This window comes from Homarus americanus, unplaced genomic scaffold (assembly GCF_018991925.1).
Source record: "Homarus americanus isolate GMGI-L3 unplaced genomic scaffold, GMGI_Hamer_2.0 scaffold9798, whole genome shotgun sequence".
In the NCBI taxonomy this organism is placed as follows: Eukaryota; Metazoa; Arthropoda; class Malacostraca; order Decapoda; family Nephropidae; genus Homarus; species Homarus americanus.
Window position 1 is genome coordinate 41421 of NW_024742161.1, and position 21106 is coordinate 62526.

At 45.1% G+C, this 21106-nt stretch overlaps 1 protein-coding gene across 6 annotated transcripts in view; it reads right to left on the reverse strand.

The window, feature by feature from the left end:
- Positions 1-21106, reverse strand: part of LOC121876509 (zinc finger protein castor homolog 1-like) — a 119312-nt gene that overhangs the window by 31013 nt on the left and 67193 nt on the right. For all 6 annotated transcript variants that reach the window (XM_042381641.1, XM_042381645.1, XM_042381644.1 and 3 more), the window contains exon 3: positions 19252-19390. In XM_042381641.1, the coding sequence (XP_042237575.1) occupies positions 19252-19390 (139 nt within the window). The remainder of the gene's footprint in view (positions 1-19251; positions 19391-21106) is intronic.

Here is a 21106-nt window from a genome sequence, read left to right on the forward strand (position 1 = left end):
TTGACTTAGTTGTCCAAACATGATATGACGCACCCAGTTTAATAAAGAAAACATCATGACCGACAATTAAAAACAGGAACATATTACCCAGAGGCGTTTCCAGCCATATTAATTTCTTATTCAAGTTTTATTCAAGATGATGATGATGATAATACACTATACATCATCCAGTAATATATTTAAAGCCCCATGGGTGTCTTAATAATTTTGAATATCTATATATAATAAAGCGGTTGAATAAAGAGCGGACTACATTGGGCGGTTACGCAGACGCACTTTGGGTTCGTGAACGATAGATTAATACTGACTTATTCTCAAATTATATCATGTATCATTTATTACTAAGTTATTTTCACGCATAATTTGTACGGGTAATATATAAAATTTATAAAATTAATTATAGTTTTCTGTTTATACCATATAACTGAAAATATATCACAGATAGAGGGATATATAAGGAAATGAAGGACTCAAATAAAAAAATTGGAGACGGAAATTATAAAAATCTTACATAGAAACAAGAAGAAAATGTTTTATATCGAGAATGATCATTATAGGGAGGATGGAAGGAAGGACTCGGTCATAAAACAGGAATAAACATGAGACTATACGAACAATGACTAAAACAGAGAGAAATAATATGAAGACTAGGAACAAATACTTGAGATAAAAAAATTCGAGCAAGATTAACATACTAGATAAGTGTAATCAACAATGCAAATAAAATGCTACGTCTAAAAACAAAGGTTAAATTGTCTGAAAACTAATGTTAACACTAAGTAAAAAAAATTAATTATAATACTATGTGTTTAACCACGCGCTAAAAAAATACGAAATAAAAGAAATCAGACAAGTTGTTACATTCAAGATGAAAATATATAATAAAAAACTAGATAAATTAAGTGTTAAATTTCAAAGGTCAAAAAACAAGGGGCAAGAGAAAACCCCAGACCTACAGGAGCGGGACGTGTGAGACCAAGTGGTAGAAGGTACGCCGTCAGGAGGAGGAGGAGGACTCGCTGTGACAAATGTGCGTCCTCTGGCCAGGGTTGTGGCCGCCAAGGATCTGCCTGAGCCTTTAAACAGGTCCTGGTAGACAGCTGGGTAAATGCTGCTCTCCCCGAGTCAGTCTCCCAGAGTGTGGCGGCAAAAACCTGCGACGAAAACCAGGGAACTCAGTCTGTCTGTCTCTCTTTCTTCGCTTATTCCTCATCACCTCCTCTTCTTCCTCTTTATCTACTCCTCGTCTTATCTTTATCCTTACAAAGTCTCGTATTTATTCACTATTATCTTTACTTAATCTTTAATATAAGTAAAACATCCTAATAATTATTAATACAGGTGTGGAACTTCAAGTTATTCCTCAACTACTCGCAACAAACACCTCAGTCGACCCCTCCATAGTCCTCACGTAACCACTTCACTCACTCGACCTCCTCACCAACTCCCCTCTTGTTCCTCACTCAACCTCTCATTCGAGACCTCTTCACCCGACCTTCTTAGCCTGTCACCCTCGTCCACAATAACAGAATCTAAACAAACACAGGACCAGCAATTACACCGTGGAAGGCGTCAAGAACAACCACTAGACAAGCACAACCCCGCAGGGGGGATTATAATATACCAGATATCTTCCTCTGTTATCAGCTCCTGAGACCGTCGTGTTTACTATCACCGTCACCATCGCTGCTGCCTCCATCATCATCATCACCAGCAGCAGCACTACTGTGGCCGAGATCACCATCTTTACTGCGTCTACCACCACCACGAGTACTAGTTGTGTTCACCCTATCAACCCCATCATCTTTATTGTTATCATCACTATTGCTATAGTTATCCTCAACCTTCAATTTCACTTTTTTTTTCATTCACCCTCTTCGTCTTCTTAACTATGGTTACTATTCCTCTACTACCCTCACTTTCCTAATCAACAATACTGTGTTTAGTTTTTGTTTTCTCTTCATGCACTGTTTATCGTATTCGTTTTTGTTGCTGGGATAATTCATATCTTTATTGTTGACATCAGCATCCCTTCCCATGTGGAGGAGCAGCTGTGCTTCCTAGAAAGTGTCTCCCAAGGGCCCCCTCTACCAGAGACGTCCTCACTCTCACGCCTCACCTTCATGTGTGTGTGTATGTGTGTGTGTGTGTGTGTGTGTGTGTTTAATATCAGTAATATATAAGATTGCGATTCATGGTAATTAAGTGCAAAAATCATAAGAAGTCCAAATTACTCATAGAAGCAAGACGGTATATGTGTGCCGAGATTAACATGTAAGAGACAAGAAAATATATGAATGCGTAAGATTTTTAATCAGTGCGAGATATTATTGTGAGGACACAGACACAAGTAGCCCTGGCAGGTCATATTGTAAGATGATAAACCAACAGTAGATCAAAGAGATCATCTATTGGATCCAACCAGAGAGAGAAGAAAGAAAAAAACTACTATATTGATCGACGAAAATAGGAAGGGTGGAGTTACTCTAAAGCTCAAGATAGAGGCTGCGAGGGAGGCTTTCATCCAGCAGTGGACTGATACAGGCTGATGATGATTACACACACACACACATACACACATACTGTACATGGGTGTGTGTGTGTGTGTGTGTGTGTGTGTTAGGTTATTTCAGGTTCTTATTCACTCTCTGGTAGGGAACACCATCTTGACACAAGCTGTTACTTCAATCCTGTTGCGATTTCTCTGTGTCTGGTCCCGCCCACTCACACATGCCCCTCCTTACACATCTGGTGGCAGCCTTCTGACACTCCCAGTGCCACCTGAGCCACCTGGAGGGCCGGAAACCCTCCAAGGAGTGCCACGACACACACACACCAGCCTGACTCATCCTGATAAGTCACGGGGCGTATTCCTGTCGATTAATTTAAAAAACCCGGAGGAAATTCAAAGTGGCACCTGTCACTAGCTTGTAATTACCCGTCAGATCAAGCATCGGGCATGTTGTAAGTCAGGTTTAGTTCCCGAGGATATTCCTGTCGTAGATCTGACGAAGGAGAGGTGTTTGTTTACACGTGGACTGGGGATGTCGGTTGGCATGAAGGGGAACACGACATAGGTGCTACAGCAGGCCACGAAGGTGTGTGGAGACGCATAAGAAGGAATCATGTTCCGTTGGAGCATATGAAGGTGGCGTGTGACAACAAGTAAGAAGGTATCTGATTCTACTAGTGGGGTGTGGAGAGTAGCGGGGAGTGTGTTGACGCTCCCAGGGGCGCCGCCACCAGTGTCTCGCCCCTAGGGACCGCCTCACCTCTCACCACCCGCTCACTGCTCCTCCTGGGAGGCTCTCCTGCTCTCATCAAGGGCTTGAGGAACACATTAATCACGGTCGCTGCCGCCGGCACTTCTAACACCAGAATATTAGGCAGAAATATGAAATATCCTCAAACGCCTCTTTATTTAAAGTACAAAATGGTTATTTTCATAACGTTGAGGACAGATGCAACAAACAGGGTGTACAGCCAGACACACTTAGCCTCACCTTGCCATATATTTAGGGTCCGTCGGCTGGGCTGGTCCATCACGTCCCTCTGATTCATAGTCACACTAACTCTATACATGACAGTTCGGGCGGAGGCTGCCAAACCTGCCATAACTCGTAAACCTTAATGGCTCGATTAGTGTGTTTGGAGTCGTACATCGTCTACGCTTATTGGCTGGATAAACACGCTGCGGAGATATGATTGGCTCATCATGAATGAGAGTGAGCAGTCGTGTTGAATGAGATCGGTAGGTAATAACACTAAAAACTACGTTAAGGCAGATTTCTGAGAGGACACATGTGTGAGTTAGTGACCTGTCCCTCGGACACTGAGACAGGCATCAAGATCAGTCAAATACATCTGACGAATTGAATCGCATAAAAGCCAACTCACGGGGTACACAGGTCTGAGAGCGGGAGAAGACAGGCCACAGATTAGTCCTTGCAATAGGAAAATGGTTTTCAAGAAGACAGACAAGTCCTAGTAATATGTACTCAAGACCCAGGGACAATATTACAGTTCCTTGGGGAAAAAAGAAGTCATGAGAAGGTAGACTTTTTTACGACAATATAGGTAAACCTGTAAAACTATTAGACAGCTAAAAAAAAAAAAGAAAAAAAAAATACATAAAAAATTTCACCTTCACAGAATCTGGCTCAAACACACTGGGACTCCCAAGACCATCCCTGTACCGACCTTGCCCTGACAAGGACACTCCCGGAAGCTGAGCTCAACCCGCCCTCCCGACCCCACTAATGAGATTTCAGTGCCTCGTTTGGGTGGTTTATATGAGCCCGGGACAGCCTAGCCGAGCATCTGCCCTTCCATTTGTGTAGCGCTTGTTAATGTGCTGTTGCGACGTCGTCATGACCTGAGAGAAAAAGTATAGAGGTGCAGGGAAGTGGTCTACCAGAGGAGGACGCCTGACTACTGACGGGGACCCCAGCTACTGGAGGAGGCCTTGATGGGAACAAACAAACAAAAACTCCCACACTAACACCCCCCTCCCACCCCACCCCACCCCACCCCCCTTTTGTCACGTTTACCTCTATGCTGGAGAAGCGTTATTCACATGTAGAATATCTCCCAATACCGATATTAACAAAACAAGAGACAGTCAACAACAGCTGCGTGGATACGAATATAAACCAAGAGAGAAAAAATACACAAGGTTTATAGAACCAGAGGGTAACGCACAGCACACCTCTTCGTCCCCGTATCTATCCTTATCCTCAGACACAAAGAACTACTCGGGTGTTGTGTACGAGAGTTGCTCAGTTTCCCAACACACAATAAAACTGAGTTAAATATTACCGTTTACATTGAGTATATCTATGAAATAAAAACCGAAACACAACTAAAATTGTATTTTTTATGGCGTTTCAAAATCTAATATTGAAGAAAATGGAAGATTGGAGGGAAAATATACTTTGTTTACTTAGCTAATTGTTAATCAGACTATACTGTTAAATAATGACCTTTGATTACCAAGAGAGAGAGAGTTCACCTACTCATGTTGCACCAGTGAGACAGAGTGAGCGACTCAGTGAACAACCGTGCCGAGTGATCCCCGTGTCATTTGGACTGGACACTAGCCTTTGATTTATGAAGCCACACAGATAATAATCCTCCGTCATCCTCTACTATATAACACCAGCCTCAGCACTTACACTCCTCTGTCCTAAAACTGCACAAGACGAAATACGAATAAACAAATGGATAAATAATAATAAAAAAACAAGATTTAGAAGGAAATATAAACGAGTAGATAAATAATACTAAGGAAAACAGAGAATGAATTAATGCCGACAGTCACACAAAGAAATGAGAACCACAAGCCAGAGTGGGGTAACTGAAGCGAACAGCGGACAAGAGAGAGAGAGAGAGAATAGGTGCTAACAAGAAAACCAGATGAAGAAGAGGAGGAAGAAGACAGTATAATGAAGTGGACTACTGGGCTTTACAAAACATCAAGTGCTGTGTGGTAGGTGATTTGTGTGTCTCCCAGAACTGAATATTTTGTGTGTTAATATCCTAGTAGGTGGAAAGTATCCGATCCGCGTGTCATGTGATTATTTCTTTCACACACACACACACACACACACTTTATATATATTATTTTTAATGAGTTGTTAGTTTATTCTGGTTGGTAGAAACATTTATTGTTATTATTATTATTATTATTATTAGTGTTATATTTATTATTATTCACACAATTTACTCATCACACAAGGAATAAGCGTAGCGAGGATAAGTATAAGGATAGGATAAGTATGAGGATAGGATAAGTGTGAGGTTATGGAAAATGTGATGATGAGTGTGAGTCTAGGATAAGGATGAATCATAGTTGACGGTTATCCTAAACTCTCTCTTCCTGTAGTTCGCGAGACATTAACCCCAATATGGGAGAGACGGTCTCACAGTACTTGACTCGACCATCAGACGTCAAGAATCGTATGATACGCAAAAACTAATAACGTGAAAAGCGACCCTGCAAAAAAACTGTCATGTTTATGATACATCGCCAGACGTCATAAACCTACGTCATTCCAATTAGTTTAAAAGGTTAGCGGTAGGTGGCGTGGTCACGGGTTATGGCAGGCTGGCCAAGTATTGTTGTTTGTTGGGCATTACATGACGCTTGCTGCCACAAACCCTGAAAAAGCTGGCTCACTGTCTCGGGAAATTCCGCCAAGGCGCGCGGTGATTGGCGGAAAATCTTGATAAAGCGCGCCAAAATGAGCGTGTAACTGCAGGAGAATGGCGCCAGCGGTCCTCGTGCGGCCAATGAAGAGCTCAAGCCCCGTGACGTCACGACCTTCTGTCGGTCATTGGTTTGGCGAGAGTGGGAAAGTTGGCAGTCAACCGAGCCTGTCTTGGAAGAAAAAGCCGTGTATTTGGCTCAAACCTTGGAGGCTAAGATGGTCCTCCCCGCACCACAAATTGCCACGCGTGGGGCGGTCCACACCACACAAAAAGACCTGAATAGAGGGTGGCGTGCGAACGGGCGTCACCCTCCCACGCCTCCTTGTTCCGCGGTATTGTTCACTTTCCTATTTCCAGAAAAGAAGGCGGGGGTGTGTAGGGCGAGACCCTCCGGCAGCCATAAGTCATCGGGGGATTGTGCGTCGCTAAATGACTGATAAACATGGCAATTAGTGGAGAAAGGCAGGAGCCCACGCCCTTCCCTTCCTCCTGGCGGCGCGGGTCTCAGGTGGCCGGGGGCGCCGTCTTGCGTGAAATATAGCAACAATTTGGCACGGCTGCGACACCACCATCACCTCCTTCCGTGGTTTGTTAAAACGCTTACAGACCCTCTTTTGTTTGTCTTCATCCTCTGTGACACATGCTAGGCGATTAAATCCCCCTTCTTTTCCTTTATCATCACCAAGATAGTGACTCCTCATCGCTCGTGTGTCGGAGGCAGCGCCAGGCGAAAGATTCCCCACCTAACTTCCTATATAAAACAAGCAGAGCCGGGTTAAACATAGCAGTAATGGATGGTTACGGAAATCTTAGTCGCGTGTTTTAACTCCAGGATGAAGGTGACGGCGGGTGCTGAAATAATTATCTCACAGCTCTTCAATTTATATTTTTTATTCACTAAAATTCTGACTCGTCATTAATTTCAGACAATCCTCCCCGATCTATCATTATAATTCTCGGTAAAAACTAATAATTATTTTACTTAAAGTTCACTTAATTTTAAAATTTTTAATGGCGGAGCTTTTATGTCCCGTCATTATCTCCCAGATTTATCAATATTCTTAATTAACTCTTCACTTCCTCATACCTCCTACTACAGCTCATTTATTTACCCAATGATTAATTAATTCATATATATTTTATACACTTAATGTAGAGGAAACAGTTTTTTATAATCTGTTCACATAGGAGAATGGTCTCAATCTCACCAAACTCCCTCGAATATAAAAGCAAAAAAAAAAAACCTTTCCACGTTGCCTAACACAAACAGACACTGTGTGGAAGTTTGTTGACTGGTGCTAATATAAGCCTTTAGTTTCCTGGTGTACAATATAATACTGTACATTGCCCTCCCATGTACCGTTATCACTGTGAAGACTATACCTGTACTATTCTGTTGTTTTGTAATAGTTCTGTACTTACTTGTACTTACATCACCTGGGCTTGTAATATTGTTTCTGTTCTTGTATATACCCGAACTTGTATCTATGCGCCTTGTATTTACACTGTTTATTCCTGTACCTGTATTTGTCACTCCTTAATTAATGAAATGAAATGAAAAAAATATCGAGCGATAAGCAGTCGACACATATGAGGAGGAAGCCCCGAGTACCCTACCGCCCGAACTATTATTTTTAGGAGGTGTTTGAGGCCAGCCAAGTCTCCGGTATCCATTTCCTCCTCTTGATAAATGGATTCGAAGACTCTGAGTAAACGTTCATTCACCCCTCAGAGCCAAGTTATAACGAGCTGGGCTTAACAAAGACCTTATAATGGCTGGCTACCCAAAGTACCTGCTCAAGGGGGAACTCTGATGGTGGTGGTTGGTGTTGGTGGTGCTTGGTGGTTGGTGGTGTTGGTGGTTGGTGTTGGTGGTGGTTGGTGTTGGTGGTGGTGGTTGGTGTTGGTGGTGGTGGTTGGTGTTGGTGTTGGTGTTGGTTGGTGTTGGTGGTGGTGGTGGTTGGTGTTGGTGGTGGTGGTGGTTGGTGTTGGTTGGTGGTGGTTGGCATTAGTGGTTGATATTGGCAATGGTGGTCGATGTTAGTGGTGACTGTTGTTCTCGACAGGTGATGATGATCGAGTTTGACGAAATTAATGTTGTTGGTTTATTGTAGTAGTAGTAGTAGTAGTAGTAGTAGTTTTATAGCTGAAGATGTGATATAATGACTGATGAAACACTCTTCCTTCTTTTCTTAATCCGTTTTAATACTTATTGGGATAGTGCTAATTATGCAATCCGAGTTAGCTGTATGGTGAAGCAATCAGACTCTTGCCTTTGTCTCAGTAGGCTGAAGAGATGACATGTTTTTTTTTTTAGATTCTTCGTTGACGAAATTTAATCCAGCGATAATTAGGGTGTTAGGAGAGTAAGCTGGGAAAATTAGGACGGTAGCAGAGAGAGGACGGGGGAGGGAGTACAATAGAAGGGAGGGAGAATATCGTGAATATGAGGACAGAGACATGAGAGGCAGCCAGACACGAAGGTTTAATGGACGGGAGGAACAGGTTCAGTCTGAGGAAGGGGCAGAGGAGAGGACAAGAAGGATTAATCCGTGTTTTCCGGCGGCGATTTATGAAGGTTATCACTGAGATGTGAAGATAAGGTGAGAGGCTCCCAAGACAGCTGGGGCGTCCACGTGATGGTAAGAGGCATATGGGGGTGGTGTCTACGAGGCTACAGCAAGCCTAGGGTGTCTACAATGGTGAAAACAGGGTGGTTAAAGTAGGGTGAAGGGTGTTCAGTTGGGGTTAGGACACGAGCGTCCGTCCACGCAGAGTGAGTGGTGTCCACATGGACTAAAGCAGGAGGAGGGGTGTCCAGATGGGGGTGGTGGGCGTGGCCGGGGGGCTGGTCTGGATGAGGGGGGACTCAACCAACGACGACCCACCAGATAAAAAGCCGAAAATATTCGCCTCGTCACGCCGCCCTCAGCAGGCCCTCCGCGGGTTTGCTGGCCTTAAAACGTTCCACTAAGTTTCGATTGTAGTCGATGAAACTGTACGAGATGGGACATTAGATATGGTGGTATAAGACTTCCAGGAGAGACGTAGGACGGCGTGGCGAGGTCCTGGCAAGAGCCACGTCACTCGCCTCTGGTTCCCCCACGCGTGGCTCCAGCGTGTGCCCTTGTGTTTAATGCCACGATTAATGAACAGGGCATGATATCACACTTTGCCTCGTTTTCGAAGCTTTTGGAAGGGAGATGAAGGTTTATGTGTGGGCTATTTTAACTGTTTTAAATGGCTCAGGTGAGGCGGTGGTGAAGGGCAGGTGCGGTGATGGTATAGGGGCGTGCTGGAGATTATGGCGTGGCCAGATATGGGTGTCTCACAATTACAGAGTAGAGGTTAATGGCACAGATATGGTAGCGACGCCCGCGGTGTAAGTATATAGCTGGAAACCTTATCGCACAAGTATAAAGTGATCAAATATAACACGAGAAAGTTAGGCAGATGACAGGTTTCTGCCTCATCAGTTCTGCTGATGTGTAGAGGCGTAGTAATATTCCAAGTTAGAATCAAGAGAGTCAGAATTCTAGCAACATATCAACTGGGCCGTTCAGCTAAGTTTAGTTATTGTAAGACAACTCTCATTAGATCCCCCGTGCCAGGGCATCGACCTCTGGTGGTAGTGTAGTGAGTGTAACTGACCAGCTATATGATTTCAGTCAGAGCCACCAGAGACGGTGTGGCGGAGGTGGTGGCAGCGACGGGTGCCGGGGAGACTCTCGAGCCTGCCAGGGGCGCTGCCTTCTGTACACAACTATCATTACTGTGATGGGGGGCAAATGGCCGAGCCCCCCGGCACCGAGGTTCCCGGCGGAGGCGTATCAGTGGTCCAGGTGGGAAGGCGGACGCCGCCGCCCGCCGCCTCCAGATGAGCTCAGCAAATTCTGGTGTCGCGAGGCAGAGTGTGAAAACAAAGAGCGTTGGCCGGGCGATGCAGAGTGCACGTCGGGGCCGCTAATGAGTTGATGGCTGGGCATTAGCGCCGCCCTGGGGTCCTGGGTGCTGGAGACGCCCCCGGCACTCTCTTGCTGGGGGTGTGGCCTGCTGCTGATAGTGTGGTAGTGGTGATGGAGGTAAAAGTATAGTTTGGTGCTGAGAGATTGGTGGTGGAAGTTGGGGAGGGGAGTCAGAGTGGTGGTGTAAAGTGGTACTGACGATTTGGTGTTGGTGGTAGAAGTTTGTACTGGGTGGAGTTGGTGATGGATGGTGATAGTGGTGGGGGTTGGGGATAGTGGTAATAGTGGTGGGGTTGGGAATAGTGGTAGTAGTGGTTGGGTTGGGGATAGTGGTAATAGTGGTGGGGTTGGGGATAGTGGTAATAGTGGTGGGGTTGGGGATAGTGGTAATAGTGGGTGGGGTTGGGGATGGTGGTAATAGTGGTTGGGTTGGGGATAGTGGTAGTGGTGGGGGTTGGGGATAGTGGTAATAGTGGTTGGGTTGGGGATAGTGGTTGGGTGGGGATAGTGGTAATAGTGGTTGGGTTGGGATAATAGTGTGGGGGTTGGGGATAGTGGTAGTAGTGGTGGTTGGGTTGGGGATAGTGGTAATAGTTGTGTGGGGGTTGGGGATAGTGGTAATAGTGGTGGGGGTTGGGGATAGTGGTAGTAGTGGTGGGGGTTGGGGATAGTGGTAATAATGGTGGGTTAGGGATAGTGGTAATAGTGGTGGGGTTGGGGATAGTGGTAATAGTGGTGGGGTTGGGGTGGTAATAGTGGTGGGGGTTGGGATAGTGTGTGGGGTTGGGATAGTGATAATAGTGGGTGGTTGGGGATAGTGGTGGTTGGGTTGGGGATAGTGGTAATAGTGGTTGGGTTGGGGATAGTGGTAATAGTGGTGGGGTTGGAGATAGTGGTAATAGTGTTTGGGTTGGGGATAGTGGTAGTAGTGGTGGGGGTGGTGGAGGACAGTAATGGTGAGACAGAGACAATGAAGGTGATACTGATAGTGATGGTAAAAGGGGGATAATGGTGACCATAGTGAACATGGAGATCGTACAGTATTAGAAGAAAATATATATAATATGTCAAGTAAACAACTCCTTGATGACCTTATCTTTTGGGCAACTGTGGTTATATGGGCAGCCTCCATCACTGACACCCCAAGTATCTGGGTTCGGTTCAAGTATGTGGCGATATTTTACAAAGCGTTGCTAAACCACTAACGCAGCTTAAATACTTTCTTGTACCTCAGGTTTAAGATCCAATTAAATACTTAACGATGTGAGTATTTTGCCGTGAACATGGTCTCGACATGCTGGCTACCAATACACACACTATATTGCTGTGAAGTTCTCTTGAAGAATAAAATGAACTCCAAACCAAACCCGATCTGTTTAAACCGAATTAACTAAAATATATTCCACTATCACCAGGTTATATTAGTGTTTTTTTTTTTTTACAAGAACTTTACAGAACAAAGTGTGTCTGTATTTTGTAACAGGTTCACGATAAAATATCCGCTACTAGTGAATAAACAATGAGGAAATTCTGAATTACGTATTTATAAAGAAATTACTCCAAGCATTTTGTAAATATTTTTGGGTTAATATGAACTGGAAATATTGAGTGAGGATCAAGATACCGGGAGAATGTGAGTCGTTCTGTGAGCACCACTGTTGTGACCACTTATTGCGTACAATTATTATAATAACTAATCATAATAATTATAATCATTGTTATTATTTCAGTTACAGTAGTGTTGAGGACGACCACAAGAAGTTATGGCAAGGGAACAGCTCCGCCGTAACGACTTGCCAGCCGTTTAAACTATCCTGGAACGTCGCCCACGACCTTTTGATGAGCACCGCCTACACCACGCCCACGCTGCACACCCACGGCCTGCTACGTGCCGAACTTGGTTTAGTTAATAAATAACAATTAACGGAATAAGCGACTAGAATCAGGATGTCTAGCCGTGAGTCTCCGCCTGTCCCCCCTCACTCACACCGTAAACATATAATCAATCACCTACATTTTATGCCACTCCCTTATACTGTACGTTCTCTCATCAACACACCAGGAGAATTTTATTTACTGAAATATCCAAATTAATGATAACGAATTCCTCAATGTATTTGTGATATTTTTCAGGTCACAGCTGGGGTCAACAGTATCGAGGACTATGGTCGTCTGAACCTGTCTGTGCCTTTGTCTGATATTTCTCTTATTGTCAGCACCGAGCCACACACCCGGCCACACACGCCCGATTATCAGCAACAAAAGTCAAAGGCACAATGTATCATCAACATCATGAGGAACATGGTGGACTTCATCACCACACGGGAGAAACTCCTTCACGCACCGTAGCCATTACCGCCCTTACCTCTAGCCGGATTAATTAATAGATAAGCAGAAGAGAGAGTGTGTTCGGCCCCGGGGACAATACCTCCCAACATGTTCACATCATTTGAAAAATTTGAGTGAAAACTTATTTCTTCGTCATCCTCCCTCTCCTCTTCCTCCTGCTCCGCCTTCTTCGCCGTCCCGGTCGTCCTCGGCAACAAGTTGCGCTTCGCCACGCACGCATGGCCGAAACGTAAAAATATTGTGTATCGACATTTTTCCAGGTTTAAGTGTTCTGGGTAAACGTGAGAGCCGGGCAAGGCTCCAGGTGTCAGGAGTTATCCCAAGAAACTCACCAACCCACAGGCCTCCTCCCGCCACTTTCTGGGCTCCGTAGGGCGCGAGGCTGGCTGGCTAATGACTGCCCACGACTATTATCACACTCGCGTTCGTGATGAACCAAGTTGTATCGTACCCGGCATGATCCACAAGTCTACTTATCGTTAAAGTTTGTATTTTATTTTTATGTCGTTGGAGTTCTGGGTTATCTATCAAGTAATTTCTATCTTCTTGTGCATCTCCAACCACGTTACATGACACAGGAGTCCAGAACCTGGCGTGTGGGGAGCACAGCGATCAATAACTTGGCAGCAATCAATCATTATGTGATTTGTGTTTTCTGGTGAAAAAACATCGATTTAGATGTAAAGATAGATGCATCTCAAACGTGACAACCAGAGTCCACAATTTTACCTTCGTCATGTTAAAACATCCTGAAAAATACATGTTATTTCTTTTGGGAAAGAATTTGTTGTGCAAATGCTTCAGCAAACAGCTCTAGGTAGGTTACATTGGGGTGAGTGGGACGGCAACTGCTGCATCTGCTTTGTTTACAAGTCCGCCAATATGACAACTAAAACTTTTAATAATATGACTTGGTGACTGGATAGCGGCTCCTCCCTGCCACCACCGCCTCCTACTGACATAATACACTGCCTCTTTTACCTGCATTTCGTAACTTGAAATACACTCGAAAGCTTAAATTTTCTACTCCCACTTTCCTTGTAAATTTTATTTAATGTACATATTTAATTTATATATACACCGCCACGTCCTCCTGGCCCCTCTACTCTGAACCAATAGGAGGACTGCGGTGGTGGAGTATGTACTCAGGAGGTGGTAGTGGTGGTGTGGGCAGGGGCTGAGCAAGAGGACAGTTACGGGGCAGGGGCTAGGCAAGGGCAGCAGGCCAGTCACGGAGGAGGCAGGGGCAGCAGGACGGTCATGGGCAAGGACTACAGTAGGCAGGGGTAGAGCAGTACAGGCATGGACAGGGGTAGTAAGTCAATTATTGGTAGCGGCAATGACAGGCGGACAATCATGGGCACAAGCTGGCCAGGGGCACCAAAGGAGTCATGGGTAGGGACTAGGAGAGCAGGACAGTCATGGGCGACCGTGGGTGTCCCCAGTGTGACGCCTGCTGGATCGCTGCCTCCATCCGCCGCCCCGCTCACCTCGCCCAAATATTTGATCGGCGATGATTCTGCGCATCTCGGACAAAAATGCACAACAACGCCGCCATTGTCTTGCTGTGGCTGGGGGACGGGGAGCTGGGGAAGGGGGGAGGGGAGCTGGGGGAGGGGGGAGGGGAGGTAGGAGGTGGAGGGGGAGGAGGGTTCTGGCGAGACCGGGTTGATGTTCAACTAATACTTCTCTCCTGATTATCACGGTATTTTTTTTTTCCAGACGTGTGATCAAACTTCATAATGTTATTGGAAGGTATTGAAGTTATCCTGTGGTTGTGAATCATCTATGTATTGGTGATGGAGGCATTGAGGGGGTCTTCAGGAGGGAAGCGCCTCAACATCTGCCCTCTCCCGCCCCTCCCCAGCGCCCCCTCGATCATCCCACCCTCTCCTGCCCAGAGACCCTCACCTCCCCTCCTCTCCTGCCCAGCGACCCTCACCTCCCCTCCTCTCCTGCCCAGCGACCTCCTCCGCCCCTTCCCCTCCCTGCCCAGCGCCCCCTCCGTCCTCCCTATAAACGGCAGGAACCGCTCGGGCTCGCCACTCGTCTGCTGACTTATGAACATCATCTTGACTTAGCAACAAAGAGGGCTGTTGATACTACGAATTTTAGCTCTCAAGAGTCTTGCAAATGCTAATTTAGGCTCCAAGGGTATTGGCCAGGCCACTCCAGAAAAAAAGACCCAAGGCTACATTATACAGCCTCGATCAAGCGAATCCATGCGTCTCCACAGTGTACTCAGACCAGCCAAGGAAACCTCAATCAAACGCACCCGTCCCACATTTGCTTTATGCAACAGCCCGATGAATCAACTCATCCTCCTCCCTCTTACAACACGTCGCCGGCAGGATATAGAGTTCAGGGTCGTCTTCGTCGTCGTCGTCATCGTCACTACCGGGGTTATCTTAATGGCAGCATAAAGTTTCACGGCCTTACATTATTGTCGCTGTCATCGTCGTGTTTATACCTCGTCACTGGCAGGACAGGGTTCAGGGTCTTCCTATAGCGACATGGCGGTGTAAGCTGTACTGCCGGCATGACTTGGCTAGATGCAGCGTCTTTGTGACAGGTCATATTAAAAGGCCATCGGAACAAGTAATTTTACAGAACCATCGTAACAGGTACATAACATGACAGTGATCCGGTCAACGGCGGAAGGAGGGAAGAAGAGGTCAGCCACAAACAGTCAGTATAATGGTAGTATCGATAGTGTTACCAAAGGTGTTATTTATCATATAATATACGCCACCATAAGACGAGAAAGGCTTCACTATATACTCACACCACCATCACGTTGACTAGGTAGAACCAGGCAGCGAAGACACAATATACACAACAGAATGGACGGGGAGAGAGGGGGGGGGGAGAGAGAGGGGGTGGGGGAGGGGTGGGGGGAGAGGGAGGGGGGAAGAGGTGTGGGGGAGAGAGGGGTGGGGTGGGGGGAGAGGGGGGAGAGTGGGGAGACAGGGGTGGGGAGGAGAGTGGGGGAGAGGGGGTGTGGGGGGAGAGAGGGGTGGGAGAGAGGGGTGGGGGAGAGAGGGGGTGAGAGAGGGGAGAGAGGGGGTGGGGAGAGAGGGGAGAGAGGGGGTGGGAGAGAGGGGGGAGAGGGGGTGGGGGAGGGGGTGGGGGAGGGGTGGGAGAGGGGAGGGGTGTGGGGGAGAGAGGGGTGTGGGGGAGAGAGGGGGGGTGGGGAGAGAGGGGTGGGGGAGGGGGTGGGGAGAGAGGGGTGGGGAGGGGGGGGGGAAGGGTGGGGGAGAGAGGGTGGGGGGGGGGTGTGTGGGGAGAGAGAGGGTGTGGGGGGGGGTGGGGAGAGGGGGTGGGGAGAGAGGGGTGTGGGGGAGGTGGGGTGAGAGAGAGAGGGGGTGGGGAAAGGAGGGGTTAATATTATATGTAACTTCAACACGATGTATGTATGTATGTTTTGGAATATTCTCCTGTTACCTAAAGCACAGCCCTTGTTTATTTAGACAAAAAACAGATGGAACACAATACACACACACACACAAACACGCACACACACACACACACACACACACACACACACACACACACACACTAAGGTCTTTAATAAAAGCATTTCTCTTATCCATTGCAAGACTATTGACTTTCAGCACAGTTGGTCTGACGTGAGAGAGAGAGAGAGAGAGAGAGAGAGAGAGAGAGAGAGAGAGAGAGAGAGCGCATTACGTACTCAACATTCAACACTAGTCAAAATAATTTCAACGCTATCGTCAGAATTTCTCATGAAACACCTTATAAACTTGAAGAGGGGAGAGAGAGAGAATAAAAAAAAAATAATAATAAACCCTTAAAAAGACCTTGGCAATGGCGGCGAGGTTATACATTTGCCCCGAAAAGAGCTACGCCGTAAAATATTAATGTCCTAATAAACATGTCCGTGCTTGTTGCTGTCGACCATTGGTTGGGATTTGATTTTCTGGCTCGGTGTACGTTGATGGCTGGCTGAGGGACCTGGCCAGATGATAACGATGGCTTAACAGATAAAACCAAAACAAGACAAAGAATGCGAACGATCCCTTGTCAACATAAATATCAAATATCATTCACTGTTCGTGTAGATGATACGGTAAGCGGATGATACAAGCTGTTGAGGCGACTGGGGTGGGAGGTGGGGGGAGGGGGGTACGGATACACGGCAAATAATAATAATAATAATAATAATAATAATAATAATAATAATAATAATAATAATAATAATAATAATAATAATAATAATAATAATAATAATAATAATAATAATAATAATAATAATAAAATAGTTCGCCATTGTAAGAAACGAGAAAATAATATTCGAAACAGATGACTATCGATGGGTGATCAGACAAAATGGAGAGATGATTATAGTAAATATCTCACAACACAAAGACAAGAAGGTTCAAGATTACAAATATGGGAAGACTTATACCCAAACTTATTAGGATATCAAACACAAAGGTGAAGAAGAAAAAAATGTTTGAGATATCGCCTTACACTTTACTAAACCAAGATAGAGGAGACAATCGGTGATATGAATTAAGTTGTTAAGTAGAGTACACGTAGCGAGTTACTGGTACAAGTGTGTCTACCTGATCAGACGAGTCACCATAAATTCTAAACAATGAGCTCCGTTTTCTATGATATCAGTGACGACGAATGTTCCAGTGAATAACAACAAATGAAGTTATGATAAGCCGTGCATCCGGTTGTAGTATCTTGTGAGCCGTTTTTGGACGATAAACGACATAACAGACGAAAAATGTATGAGGAACTTTGATGCAAATGGCCACTGCATATGTTAATTAGGGTGAACACAGGCATGACGCGAGTGTTCCGCCCACACACAAAACAGACCCTTGGATGGCGGGAAAGGCATCAAGAGGTTGTCCTAAAGCAACCTCAAATTTTCAGCCAAGATATTATGCCTAAAAAAAAAAAAATACATGATCACCAATTCACATTTTGACATAGACAATGGCTTCATATTATACTGTACCGCCAGCACACGTACTTCACAATATTCCCAAGTAGCATATCCGCGTTAGGTGCTGAGAGCAGCATAAAAGAGGCGCTCATGTTCCTAGAGAAAGAGTGCAGTGCCCGGTACATTATAATAAAAGTTGGGAGAGGTGATATGTAAGCCCGGGTAAAGTAGAGGTTCCTATGCAGGCGGCGTCGGCGGCATGTCGTAAAAATGCAGATGATAACAGTAAAAAAGATCTGAAGCGGGCCATATGGCAGTCCGGCTTCAATAGAATGCAAAGTATAGCCTATCTTTTTAATCGCTACAGAGAGTACAGAGGTCTAAATTAATTAGACTCCAACTAGGGGATATATAAACTGGTTTTGACCCGCAGGTCTTGTCGTAGTGTAAGTTTTAACCCCGCGGTCGTGTGGCGCACTGCTGGGTAATCCGCCTCTGAGCCTCATGTTAGCAGGGCGAATAAAACTTTCCGTATTACTGTTTATGACACCGTCTGCAGCAGTTTATGGCTCCGTGTATGAGCAGTAAGCACACAGGGGCTGGCTGGGTCTGGATCAGCCCTAGGTCTGCCTAAGCACTGAATATGGCTCACCGGTGGATGTGGTTCACTACAGTGTGTGGCCCAACACAGTGTGTGGCCCAACACAGGGTGTGGCTTAAAACAACGAGTAGCTCAACTTAAGGTCTGGCACGACGCAGGGTCTGGCTGTACAGTAGGTGACCCTACTGTACGTAAGAACACTCAGAGGTTGACGAAAACCAGCTCCGCCACGATAAATTCAAGCACTCACACACACACACACACACACACACACACACACACACACACACACACACACACACACACACACACTATGAAAAAGTCGAGCACATGATATATACTGTACGTCGTCTTCTAATGGATCTATACAAAAAAAAATAAACACAGAAAAAGTTGGATCAAGAGCTACTTACGGCGCATGAAGTCTATTGATGATAAAACGAATAAAGGGAAGATTTGACGAGGTTTTTATATTTGACGATGAGACGAAAAAAGAAAGTGAAGTGTATTAAACTATTGATAAAGGAATACTAACAAGACGACGTAATGAAACGAGCAAAAAGAGACCAAGAGAATGGAAATTTTACGCGTACTGAGGTGAAGCCGCGAAGACTCCGTACCTTCCTAGAGAGAGAGAGAGAGAGAGTCCCATAAAATGCAACAAGACTAGAATATATACTTATAATAAAAAACACTTACTGTGTGATTTAAGGACAAAAGTGAAGATATCAATTTATAAGTGAAATAATAGTGATCAAATATAGATGATTCTTCCGAGGCAGAGAGACGAAAGGACATGATTGAGGAGTTGTTTGGGAACAAGATTGATTGACATTGAAAGAGGTCTTAGAGCATGATTGATTGAGACGATCCTGGGTGTTGTGTTGGGTCCTGGAGGCTTGATAACCGCAGGACGTGTACCATAGTGTTACCACGTGAACTGTATTACCAGCCAGAGTGACACTGTCGGGTAGCGAGAGGCCTTAGAAGATACTCTGGCACGGCCCACAGCACTTATCCTCAAGTGACAGGTACAACGAACAGTAAGAACGAGGTAGTAGAAAAGTACACCTGTGGGTTCTAGACCACACATATACTGTACTGGATTTACCCCCAATTTATAACACGACTAAGGTTACAAGTACAGTAGACACGAGGTTGTTGTAAATTACGTGGTGCACACCGTGTCTTATAGTACTCACTCGTGGAGGTGGAGGTGGTGGGTGTGGTGGACATGCTCTTGTGGGCTTCCAGGGTTGGTGGTAGAGGCACACAGTGTCCCTTACCCTCCTGCAGCGCCGCCAACGTCAATAGCGTCGAGAAGTTGCTGCCACCCAGCATCTGAAGGAGACAAGGACAGGGTTACACAGGGCCAAAGTTAACAACGATGATAAAATATACATATCGTTGATACATAAATGATACATATAACATCCACAATGAAAGTTTCACACAGGATCCTTTACTTACTAAACAAAGAAGGTTAAGACTGATGAACAACATCTTCAGTGGTATAACATTGTTGGTGTTTTAAAGATGAGCCATCAGTCAACCTCAGACCTAAATGACAAACTCTACAACTGATTTCAATTTTTCTTACAAGCGTATTAGTAATATAAAATTAAGATATGAACATTACGGCTGTCACAAGAATTTGACAATGAAAAATTAAATCCTAACATTCAAACAATAGACACTTCACATTATAATAATACAATGAAAACTGAATCTCTTGTTGTCACCCAGAACACCATGGTAACACAAGGGAGGCCAGTCGCGGGCTCACTAGGTTCACCGTGAGGTAACATTAATATTGAGAATTCTTTGGGAATGATCCTCCGCCAAAATATTTTGGGATTTTGTAGATCTGGCAAATAATTTACTAGATTTTTCCTGTTAAGTGGGAACAAACCTGGTCTGACGAGATACTCAAAAGAGACATTTTTTAAGAAACAAAGTAAATAAGGTAAATAAATACAAACATAATACATATAATAACGATACGATGAATAATTAACACATACTAATACCTACACTATTCCATTACCCCTTAACTGCATTTACCCATTAGTTCTTGTTCTTCAACCTTTGCTTCCATCACATTTACTCTCAACCCTTAGCCTCTACCACCCCTTAATTACAACTCCGACCCCCTAGTTCCAAACCCTTAGACAGCACCCACTTAATCCACTTGGGGTGAAATATTTTTTGATTTAAAGCCCAGTACCTGACACTCCCCGAGGGCGTGGGAAATTCCTCGCTTATGTTCCCACGAATATTTCAATTCCGTTTAAACTACAGGAAAGTGTGTGTCACTCGGTATGACTTGAGACACCTTAAAATCTTACCTCTTCCACCGAGTCTAAAGTGAGTGTGTGTGTGTGTGTGTGGTGGCAGTACTGGGATAGGGAGAGAGGGAAAGAGTGGAGGGAAAGGAGGTAGGTTTGAGGGAGGGAGGGAGGGAAGATAGCAGAATATGGGTAGAAGAGAGAGAAAGAGAGAAGTGTGGGGTGCCTGGTTGAGCATTTTCAGTGACTTAGAGCAATTTCCGGTAGTTGGTAAAAAAAAAAGAGGAGAGAGAGAGAGAGAGAGAGAGAGAGAGAGAGACCCATTCAACATTTATACGGAAAATTAAGCGCATTCTTTGTCATTCACGCACTCGTGGTTCTATGGTCCTCCCCACCATTCCCCTACCTACCCACACATCCAAAGGAAGAACGATATGGCGCCCACATGTTTTAAGAACGAAGAAAAATAAAGAAGTTAAAAAGAAAAAGAAAAGATTGAATGCATAAAGGCTGTGAAAGAATGCAATAAAAAAAATCCCTTGACATGGGGAGGACGGATGATGGGCGATGAGGTAAAATTACAAACTATTTAAATTCTGTAATGGAACAAGTCGTTAATGGTGCCCGCTGTAAAGAACCCGCGCACGACTCAATGGTAGGTCGTGGTGGGTCTTTAAAAGGTGGGTTGTGGTGGGTCTTTAAAAGGTGGGTTGTGGTGGTGGTTCTTATTGTGGTTGTGGTAATGTTATATTAGCGTGGTTGTGGTAGT